The sequence below is a fragment of the Danaus plexippus genome, chromosome 14, assembly GCF_018135715.1.
Source record: "Danaus plexippus chromosome 14, MEX_DaPlex, whole genome shotgun sequence".
Classification (NCBI taxonomy): Eukaryota; Metazoa; Arthropoda; class Insecta; order Lepidoptera; family Nymphalidae; genus Danaus; species Danaus plexippus.
The window spans coordinates 2,023,642-2,036,196 of record NC_083546.1 but is presented as its reverse complement, the minus strand read 5'-3'; the positions used below and the strand labels follow the sequence as shown (position 1 = coordinate 2,036,196).

Sequence of the window (12,555 nt, the reverse complement as noted above, 5' to 3'; positions counted from 1 at the left end):
ACTGTAGAGAAGCCTTAAAATTTCTTAAAATTTATGAGAAGCTATAAAGAAATGAAGACCCAGTTACATGAAAATGATTGACTATTTGTCTTATTCGTGTTGTATTGCTTTTAAGGCTTCACTGATTGTTCCTCATATTAATTTTTTGTAACAAAATTACCGATTCGTGACATTATTTTTCCAGTTAATTTATTATATCAAGAAATATTTTCTAATTTACAATGTTTGAAACGCAAAAATCAAGAAAATATGCTGGTGTACCACTGGACATTTATACGATTAAATGTAAACCCGAACAGAATTAACCGACCTCAAGCTGTTATTTGCACAGCCGATCCTTTAATATAATCCTCATTTTTGCTATCCATTTACAAAGCTTCGTACTAAAGTCAAACACAATACGGTACGTGCGTTCTGAAATCCGTACACAAGCGAGTGATAGCTGTAAAATTTTTCAAGGGAATTGTATTCCGTACATTCATTAACATACGCTGAAATTCAAATCTAATGCAAATTACGAACAAACAATGAACCTAACCGCTCTATTCATAACTTTGCATTCGGAAGTTTCAGTTTGCGTAAGTCGAAACTCGAGCTAATTTAACATGTTGATGTTGCTTATTTGTATTAAAATTTGTTAATTAAACAATAACTTAGTCTCGAACTTGGAATCATTTTTCTATGCTTTTCTATATTATTACTTATTTATGTACTTTGAATATCTTTAGATAGCGTTCGTTTCCTAGAAGTAGCTTTTGTGTCATCTTATTAGAATGTTTTTAATTCAAGCATCAGACTTCAATCAACTCCATCACAATAAGAATAATATTTATCGATTAACACAAGGATACAGTCAGATAATAAAAACACAATATTTTAATAATCATTTTTATAATAAGCATCGTAAAAAAGTAATATACTGATTTTAATATATAAATTTTGTCGTTGTTAACATTATATTTAATACATTTTACTTATATGTACAACTTTTTCTCATATTATAATTTGTAAGTTAACCTCATACCATTCCATTCACTTTACGCCTAAAATCTAACATTGCCTTCTTTGTTCACAGATTCAACCTGTCTATTGCTGCTTGTTCCTGCAATAATAATTAACAAATAGTGAAAATAACAATCATGCCATTCAAATCATAATTATTCTATGTGATTAACTTGTGTTAAACTAATCTGAAACAAATAATTCTAACTCAGTGCTTACTAAAATTATTCTGAATAAAGTACTTAACCAATAAGTGTAATAAAATATCAAAAAGTGTCAAATGAAATGTTACAAAGTTATGCTTGAACAATGCATGCGACCGGGTGGCGTAAAGTAATGCGGTTACATTAGGGAGGTGAGCGTTTCGGGTAAAGCTGGGTGCTATAAGCCACGGCGTCATCGGTGGAGGGACGAGCGGGCGCGGGCGAGGAGAGCGCTCCGCCCGCGCCCGACGCGGAGGCGCCGCGACGAAGACGACACCGCCCCCTCTACCGCCGACTATTCCACTATGTCCGCACCGCATGGACCGGGGTCAAGTTTGCTCTAGGTAATATTTTTTATAATCATTGTTTTAATCGAACTTTATCTGAAAACATAATATTGACGGAGTCATTGCTTCAGGCTGGTATGCAATAGCAAAACGTCAAATCGCTTCCAAAGTAATGAACAATCCTTTATCAGGGGACGTAAACTTTAGTATCTCGCTTCGAAAGCAAAATAAGTAAGCACTCTGTCAGCATTATGGTTTTAAATTCCTTATTTTCATTAAACTTCGCTTTCCGATCGACTTGCTATGTATTTAAGGGGAAACTTTCAGGCGTTCTAGATTATAAATTGTGAGCGATTTTACTTTACACAGCGTACCGTTTATTTTAATTTACTTTGAGACGTTACATAAGATAAAATATGATAAAAAATTTCACATGAAATATGCGTTTACTAATTTATTATAATTATATTTTTATAAGGAAAATCCTCATTAATCCAATCGAAACAATCTAGCCTAAATAATAAACTGGATTTACCACAATTTATAATTTATGAAATGAATACTAAGTAGTTTTTTTCAAATAAACATGTCTAAAACGTCATTACGTGCATTTGAACCGGCACTTTTTTACAGCAGAATAAATAACAACCGCCCTTAAAGCTTTTAATGACTTATTTCCATTTCAAAAACATTATGTGCTTAATATGGAATTATTACACGTACTCAGAACCATAATGTAATTACTATCTAGCGCAATAAAAACTAATATGAAAATATACTCAATTCTATAGTGAGCCCAGGTCATGCTCATAACGCAGTATACGACCACATTATTTATGTTTTATGAAAGGGCTTAGGGTGAATAACTACAGTTGCTACATTATAGGTTTTTTTATTTATGACCTTCTTCATTATCTTTACATATACAAAACACAGTGTCAAAAAGTTTTGACAGAACAACTTACATCTTGCATTAACAAATAAAATCTAAAATTATTTTGCAGACAGATATATAAACTTCTATTAATTATTAATTTATTAATAAATTTTCATTTCATTAACAGGACTGTTTTGTAAAGCACATTTATACATACTAACCAAAGGGTTCGATCGTTATCTACATTAAAATTTTTGAAGTTTGCGAAACTTGTGACACCACCGGTGATAAATTGCGTAAACTGGTGTTCAATATAAGATAGCGCAATGTTGAAGTTTTCAAAGCATCTTATTTTATATATATACATTTTTAATTTACAATTTGATAAAGAAATTTCAGAATATTTTAAATTCAATTTAACTCTATAATACCCCGATCATACTTTCCATAATGGACGGTTTATTTTAAAAATATTAATATGAAAAAAAACTAAAATTCACTAAAGCTAAAATATTTTTTAATCCAGTGACTGCTTTAGAGCACCGCACGAACCTATTATTATGCATGAAAACGAAGCTGGCAAAAACCGCGCCAGTGTTTTACGAAATTTTGCAAACAAACCCTTTGAGATGATAATAAACAGCCGCCGAGTCATGTTTGGACTGTGCTCGCTTGATTGGAAATTATGCACTACACTTTATAGCCTTCATTATATAAATTAGGCAAAATTATAATATTTTAGTATAAGAACCAGCACCGAATAAGAACAGACCTCTTTGCCAGTGCTAAAACTAATGCTTCGTATAGAATAAACATCTTTTACCAATAAAATCCATTATCATTTTAATTTGTTAATTTCAATAAACATACGTAATTTATCATAAGTCAACATATTTTTTATAAAAATAATTTAATTTAGATTTGTTCTTTTGTGTTTAGTTTATTTATATCTATGTATACATATATATTTTAAGAAAAAAAATATTTTTTTTCTGTGTTTTACGGAATTTTGTTAAAATAAAAGAAAAATTTTTTTTCTTTATTATCGATATGACAAAACTGCATCGTAACGCGTTCTGATCGTTTCATTTCGAATAACTTCATTTGGTTCATATTTAAATGTGCCCTAAAAGTCGACATTTGAAACAACGCCAAGAAGTCGCAGACGCGTCGCCGAGTCGCAAATTATCGGCGTCACAGTATAACACCACTCAGTATCGCATTGTGTTGTGAATACATTCTATAGTCAGTGTGATACTTACAAGTTTTGTAATCCGTTCAAACACGGAGTTTGAAAATCAGATACAGATAAGTAGTGCACAAACTCGACCACTGAATGTCGACTGTAAGCAAATGACAAAAAATGAAATCAAATCGAATAGTGATGATGATTCTATTAAGATTAATACGGTGTGTGAAAATGTCGTTCAAAGAAATGAGTTCCCAAACGAAGTGATAGTTCAAAAATCATGTATAAATAGTAAAAGTTTTGAAAAGAATGGCAAGCGGAGTGTTCTGAAGAAAAAGGTTAGATTCATCGACGATGAGTCTACTAAAGCGAGCACATCATTGAAGGAACGGTTCATTCGTTTCTTTAATAACATCTGGAGCTGCACGAGATCTACTATTAACATCGTTTTACGTAAGTTAATGTGACAGTTAAATTTAGTTCTTACTGAACTTTTCTTGTTACAAGTGCCTCGAGTTGTAATTGTTATCAAATAGACCCATTATTAAATGTTAAAGGTTTAGTACATATAAAAAGATATCTTGTAAATAAAAATTTGTTTACTACATTAACTTGTTAACTAAACTGTCAGTCTTTGGTTATCTGAATCACATTTATCTAAAATAACAAAGTATCCAAAGCAACAATGTTCCCAGTTAATTTCATTTCATTTGTCTCATAACAAACAACGCTTAAGTTATGTGAAAGTTTCCCGAGGGACAAAATTTTGTTAAACATAAAATTAATGAAACTTTATAAAACTGTAGTTTTAACGGTTAAATTCCGTATTCGAGACATTTTGATGAACAATTTGTAGCAGGCCGCGCTCAAACGTTGCGTCCCACCTAACTTTAACTTTGTGGAATTAATGAAATTTTAAAAGCTATCGATTACTAGAAGTTTTATGTACGAATAGTTGTCACATTCAATATAATAGTTTTCAAAAAGTTTAAAGTATTTTAACTGAAAAAAAATTTAATATTCACGTACAGGAAAATATAAAAAAATTGTAACGAACATATGTACATATTGTAATAAGATCGAAGCTTAAATAATCCTTAAATTTTTCGGTAGCTGAAAGTATGCTAAGATTTAAAAAGAGTGAGGTATAGATCATTAACATAATAATGCCATAGTCTCTGATCCTCATAACAATAAATTCGTTGGGATCAAGTCAGATATGATAATAAAAGCCGGCTTTGAGGTCACGTCTCATTATCAGAACCCACTCCTTAAACCGTAAAGTTTGACCTACCCTGAGGACTACGTGATCATAGCTTGCAGATACATAATCATTTTTATACTCAATGTAAACCTTGTTTACGCAAAGCACGGATGAGCGCTAACCGAAAAGACAGATGCTTTCATGTAAATAAAATAAATACATTTTGTATGTACAATTTTTATATGAATTAAAATCAACCTATTAAAATTAATATTTCGAACTTTTTCTAAAATAGTTTAAGAAAATATTTAGAAATAACCTCGTTATCAATAACTATTAAATATAATAATATACAATATTGATATATTTTTTCAATATTGTATATTATTATATTTTGAATATTTATAAAAAAAAATGAAGCAAAGAATAAAATTCCAAACATATTTTTAACCATACTAATATATATTTTATAGGATATGTAATGAAAAAACAGTTTAATGGTACTATTAAGAAACAGTTCATCCTTTGTATGAGAAAATACATACAAATTACTTGTAAACATCTCCGAAACACGCACATAGAGGTTGATCAAGGGATAGTTCTAAATTAATGACATACCTCCGTTAGTATCCACTACAACAATTCAAGATGTTGTAATTACCTTACAATCAATACTATAAAACTAAGGGCAAGCTCACTCTTCAGTAATGTGATATATAATGGCCATATACACGCGGTTCAGGTAATTATTTTAAAAACAATGTAAGTAAATTACGTTAATGAAGAATCAAAAAATAAGACTAACATAAACACTAACAGAAGTACTCCGTTTTTACTTGACCCCTCTTCGTATATATTTTATTACGATAAAGCCTTTAAAAATGACATGACCGACTTCAATAAGACAAAAATCTACAATTGCATGGGAAATAATTCTAAATATCTTTAGAAAGTATTATCCAAATCTATTTGACAGACATTATATCACTTGATATTTATCAAATTTAAAATATTTTTAATTTATTATATTTCAAATCTAAAAATAAATCCTTGTTTATTTGGTCTAATTATTTTAAAGTAAGTTGGCTGAGATTAAACGAAGTAGCCAGCTCGTAATGGAAAAGAAGCAAAGAAAATCTCCACAAAACTAAACTACCTACCGAACTACTACCATGTTAGTCGCTCATGTAAACACAGCCTTAACCGTGTCATTACCTATTTGTCAATCTCGTACTGTCTTAGTGTAAGATAACAACACATTATACAATCCGTTTACAGTAATTACAGTGTGAGCCGATAGTTATCAATGTTTATAAAATTACAAACAGTAATTGCTTGTATAGAAACGACTATGAGAGCAATATTAATTGGGTATTATCAAAATCCTTACCCTTGTTACCAATTCCGATCTGACAGCGATAAAATAATCCGATTGAGATTTAAAATCATAGGTACTTTATTTTTTTTCGTTTTTTATTAGTTTTTACTTACACAGACATAAAACTGATGAAGTATTTATCATAAATTTAATGGAGCTTACGATGCTGTGATTCTTAATAATGCCAAAAAGTAACAAAACGAAGTCAATAATAATTAAAATAATTACTGATGTTTATTGTTAGCTCGCTCTTCACCAATTCGTGAACGGCCACAGCGTTTGTTAGTCGAAAAGTCGAAATAATATTGTAAGTAATAAATAAATGATCATTGCACGCATGACTCAACAGCGGAAACTTTAATGTGTTTCTGTATTTATATTCCAAAATAGCATTTACGACAAGAATAATTATTGACGGCTGTTTATTACAATCGTCAGGTGGTCTTATGATATGAGATATTTAAAGCACTTATTCTGTTATAGCAATATCGTCCTTAAATATTAGGGAATATGAAAGGAAACTGTGATTAGGAACTTATCATAGCGAATTTTTTCTTGAATTCTATTATACTATTTATAGTATTATACTATTTATAGTATTATACTATTAATAATTTTAAATTATTCCATATCGTGTTGTGGTGTCTTAGTTTTAATGAGTTTAAAAAATGTAGTCATATTTACAAATGTATTTAAAACTTAAGATAAGTATATTTTTTATTCTTTGCAAAGGGAATTAGAGCATGAATTAGGAAATATTTTGAAGAATTAAGTAAAAAATAATTTTAATAAGGTTTGAAAGACAAATAAAATAACTTTGTTTTGATTATAATGTAGTTCAAATTAGAGCGGACCCTATCTCGTGTCCTATTCCTTAATCCGATAACGAACAAAATCTACGACTACATATTAATATGTGTAAAGAATTTTTTTTAATTAAAGAATTTCCTTAACAACACTTAAGTTTGAACATACATAAAAAAATACCGTTAATTTAAAGCTCCTATTTTTTCAGATCACTTAGAAATCCGCAAAATCAAAAACATTTTCCAAACATGGTCAAAACATGCGACAAGCGGACATATTTAAAGTATCTCAACTAATTATTATGTTTGTAATTAAAAAAAGAGCATTTCACATGAAAGTATGAGAAAGTAATGACCTTACCAAACATTAATTACTGTATTAAATTCTTTCAGCTAGTGCACCAAAAGTTAAAAATATATATACATTTCCTTTTTACATTCGTTTCTAATCACCCCTTCTATTACCGCTGTTCTCGTAGTTTTCTTCATTTCAAAATCTTACAGAAATGTATCTTGCATTTGTATTTACTAATCGAGAAATACAATGACGTTATTAAAAAAATATATATTTCTAAGACTTTCGCGAGTTTTATTCATTTAAATTCAACTAACATTATTCGGATATACTACGCGTGCTTTATTGGTTACGAGATCTCGTCTGCCCGTGATCACGGTTGCTGAAAAGTAACCGAAACGTCGGAGTATGTTTTTTTTTTACAAAAATAATGCACGCGTAGTATATCCGAAAAATATTAGTTTCATTTAAATTTTATGTCTTTAATATTTTTTTATATATCGGTACGCTTTAACCCTTTATTTTATTTTCCTGCACACTTTAACAAAACATATATATATTTAAATATAAGGTATATTTCATACTTTTGTTGTTTCCATTTAATATATTCTGAAATGACTAAAAGCAATAGAAATGTATTCTGGAAATTATGTACTAAGATAGACGTTTGTTTGAGAGCGGGTGTTGAATGAAACGCTAACGTCCAGATTATCATAAAACAAATTTAGAAACGGCATTGTTATGATCCAAAGGCTAGCTGAGGTCGTTTTCCGTTAATGAACCTGAGACCAGCTGCTTTCCAAGAATAGATACATTGTTTATTATACAACGTCTAGCATATACAAGAACGTCAAACTATTGTAAATAGGCCTTAAATTCGCCAAGTACTGTTCTCCGTAACAAGATTATTGGAGTTGCCATAGCATATACAATTTTCAATATTTATACATTTTTTACTTAAAATATAAAAACAGTGTTGTCAAAGTAATAAAATACTATCGTCCTTTCCCATATTCTCAAACTGAGTACATGTTTGAGTATTCATAATTCGAATTTACTAGGAATATCAATATCGATATTTGCATATAAGTTCCAAGAACCGTCGTTACAGAGGCGACTATTTCAGCTATAACGCCAGATGGTTGTCCAGATAAGAATACTTATTGGTGAATTGTTTGGGACCATTCCTTAGAAAGGGTACACGTTGAATATAATATCAATGTCGTTCAAGTTATACTGACTACAATATTATACACTTATATTTAATATTAGAGGGATTTCTATATATTCATAGATTTGGATTTAAACTATATGCATAAAAAATTAAATCAAAGTCATTATTATACGCAACAAATAATATAAACTAGAGTCTCCACGGATTTCTGTTTGATATGATTCTTGATCACATCGGTCTGACCGATGTGCATTTATCAGTGTACTCCCGACTGCTCGCATAAAAGGTATTCAATACGGGAAAGTGAAATGTCTGTAAATATTGACATGGAGAACTTTTCTTTCAAGAAGAATCTGAGACGTCGAACGCTTAACACGCTTCGATCGGCCGTGACGGCGCTCAGACAAATCGCAAGTAAGTGTTTTTAAATTGAATTCTGTGACAGTTACAAGATACAAGTTACGATTGCATTGCATAGAAGTCTTTTCGATTTTCTAACTGTCGGGATAGGTGACGTCTATTTCTAAACAGTTTTTAGGTTCACATAATCTTTTCGTGTCTAGTTTATCTGAAAAATAAGATGAACGTCTTTGTGGATTTGTCTGTTATGAGACAAAATACTTTTATAATATTTTCTATATTTGAATATCATAAATAATTTTAGTAGTGTAAGAACGTAACATTAATTGATCTTTAAATAAAACAGCAGAGACAAATTAAATCAACGAATCGCGTAGGAAGCTACAACATAAATGGATTATTTCCATAAATTTTCAACTTTATAATCTAAAAATGTACCATTAATTACTATCTATAATTTCTTTATATTGTAGGTAACGTTCTGATATAATACACGAAAAAAGTTTTCAGTGAATCAGAAGCAATAAAACATTTTTCTGGTCCAATTCACTGGTTTTTAATTATTTTGTTGCTAATAATTACACCTGATAAGTGCTCAAGTTAAAACAAGATTCAGAGATTACGTCCTCTGTAGAAGTTTCCAATCCCAGTTTAGTCACTTTCTTGCAAAATGTTATCTAAAGTTCTTATGTAGAAGTAGTGGTTTAAAGTAATTTATCAGTATTGTTAATTAACGGCCCGGTGTTTCACTACGATTTGATATATGTTCAATATATATCATATCCAATTATCACTGTTTTATATGAATTTTCTGACCAATATTTTATATTTATTGGCTGGCCAGTCGTTATCATACCAGATATTGCCCACGAAACACTGAACAGCACTTTTTTGCACAATATTTCGTCCATTTTCTGTTTACCATACATTATTATTTTTTATCAAAATATAAAAAATAACAAGTCTTAATTTACATACATACTTTAAAATTTTTATTTCTTTACCTAATGCCTGATTACTTATTTAAGAATCAGTCATTCCCACTAAAACTTTTTATGTTAAGAATTAATAATTCATTATATTTTTAAATACACAGGTTATATTAAAGATTATATAGTGCACGATTTAGAATCCCCTCCAGAATTTAAGCAACTGTAAGCCTTATAGCAGCAAAGTGAGAAAATCGTTTCACGGGACATCTTAAAACCAATAACAGTTACCCGTAAGCTGTTACGTGTGAATGTGTTCTTATAAGCCGACGTGCTTTTGAACTATAAAATGTAACTGACTTTTCAAAGGAGTAAAAATACTTTTCATGCCACATATAACTTAGATTGTCTTTAAAATATTTTTTAATTGTATACTTATATATATTTATACATTTATTAATAATTTTCTAAAAACTAATTTTCGATACTTAATTGCAAAATCGCTAGCTCACTGGCCAATCTGTATCTTCAATCTTTAATATATTAAGAAAAAAATTGTTGCTACAATATAATTTCTTTTGCCGATATAATGTTCATGCCTTCACTAGCTTAATTCTCCATATATTTTTATTTGTTTATTCTCCGGAACATTATACGAAACAACAATTTCCGTCTTTTAATCTTAAGCTCGCTAGTCGCTGGCCATAATCTTTAGTCATCAGAAAATAGATTGAAAAAAAAATGTTGAACATTTTTTGCACTGCGCTCGGAAGCTGGTTAAAAATGAGTCGCATAACATATTTGATGTCATCAAAAAAATCATAATTTGGTGTATGACTGCACTAAAATACATTTATCTTAATAAATTTATTAAAAATAAAGTGCCAAAAATAAAATATATATTTATTACAACCTTCAAAAGTGTATAAAAAATGTAAACCGCTTTTTACTAAATTAATAATTTGTTTATTTATCTTCATTTGCACACATATACAAATATTGCACAAAAAGCGAGTTTATTAAATGAATGTACTTTATAGACAAATTCAAATCCCTTTTGAATTTCCATATATTTATTTTTAATAATATAATTTTCTCATTCCGAAAGTAATAAATAGATAAGATAAAACTTAATGTATGAAATTAATTGTTTTGAGTGACGCCACTTCATTCTAAATTTATTTTATCTCAAACACACAAAATTTTATAGACCTTTTGCTTACGCAATACGTTTCTCTGGCTTTATTTTCTTTTATGACTGGACATTTCCTAGACACGACCTTTTTGAGAGGCAACCTACATCTTTAGCTTTATCTTTATCTATTATAGCTTTTAGTGTAGTAAATAAAGTAAAACTATTTACAACATTTTATTTATTTATTGGCACTTAAAATGTTGTCTTTTCCTTTTTTTTTTCTAATAATTCCGTTTAAGTTGAGTAGTACTTCCTTATAAGTTGCGTTGTGAATTCACACAATTTTTTTTGGCCAAAACGTATGTTATAAAAAATATTAGCACCATGTATAATGGATTAATATAACCTGATATTAATTTTTTTTAATATGTATATTTATATGAGATAGCTACAGTAAATACAGGCGATGAAACTCGCTTGCTTAATTCTTAGCCAATTCATGACAATCTGTAAATTTTTAGGTGAAAAAAAATAAATTTCGTAGCATGCATTATATTAATATTTGTAACATGTTAGCGGATAAGCTAAACCATAACACATTTAGCAATTCGTGTTCTATATTTGAAAACTAAAGTACAAAAAACCTTGTAAGGAGTGGCTGCTTATCAACCCAAGGGAAAGGTTGAATAGTGATGATAGATCACGCAAACTTAACGTATTAGTCATGTTAAGTTGTCCTGCTTCCGGAGATACACTTATATTTATGTACGCACAAAAATAATCCTAATTATCTTTTTACAAACGACATTTTAAAAACAACAATGAATGTTATTCTTATTCTATTATTCATACAAACAGTCTAAAGCCTATGTATTAAATATTTATACCAAGCTTCTGTAACAGATTGAAAATGAAATGTGTCTCTTATAAAGTATGGATGACGTAATATATGGGGTATGGACTGGCAAAAAATCCGGACGCGATCTCGATCACATTTTATATTTTTTCACACAACGTCCTTCTCTTCGCTATTATAAATATTTAAAACCATTTTTCATGCTTAATTTATTATTTCCATAGTTTATTTTCGGTATATATAAAGAAAACAAGTCGACTATGATATGAAAAAGGCTATGTTAGAAATTGAGTTATTTAATTTTAACCAACCATAATAGATAGTTTGTAAATTCACTAATTAAACTGGTCGTTTGAATGACTGTTAATGTAATTGGTTAAATTTTAATCTAATATAATGGATGGTCTAAATAATACTAACGAAATTAATATTTTAACAGAATGTAACAAGATAAATAGTTATCCCATTACCTGACATAGAATTAAGACATTATTGGAAGGGTTGCTAAAATATACCATGAGTTGAATAGCCTTCGTAAAACAGGCAATTAAAACGGTCCAGTCAACACTGCTCACAGGAGAGCAATTTCCAGATACCCAACGCTTATTACATGCCTTTTTAACAATCGATGCAATTACAACCTTACTTGAACTCTGAAGAGTTTATTACTCTGTATTTTGACCAGTGACGACCTTTTAACTACTTATTGAAAAGGGATCGAGTATTTCTGTGTGAAAGCCCTATCCTCCCCAAACCTCTTATTATGAGCCCCAAATTTAACGCTTCATTTAATTTTTGTCCGAAACAAATTAAACAAAATTTAGTTTGATATTCTCATGTAAACGTGGAATGTAAAATTA

At 29.6% G+C, this 12,555-nt stretch overlaps 1 protein-coding gene across 1 annotated transcript in view; it reads left to right on the top strand.

Annotated features, from left to right (window-relative positions):
• The first annotated feature begins 1,311 nt into the window (after window positions 1-1,311).
• Window positions 1,312-12,555, top strand: part of LOC116769813 (Kv channel-interacting protein 4-like) — a 105,706-nt gene continuing 94,462 nt past the window's right edge. The window contains exons 1-2 of the mRNA XM_061522644.1: window positions 1,312-1,330; window positions 1,391-1,549. Coding sequence (XP_061378628.1) covers window positions 1,312-1,330; window positions 1,391-1,549 — 178 coding nt within the window. The remainder of the gene's footprint in view (window positions 1,331-1,390; window positions 1,550-12,555) is intronic.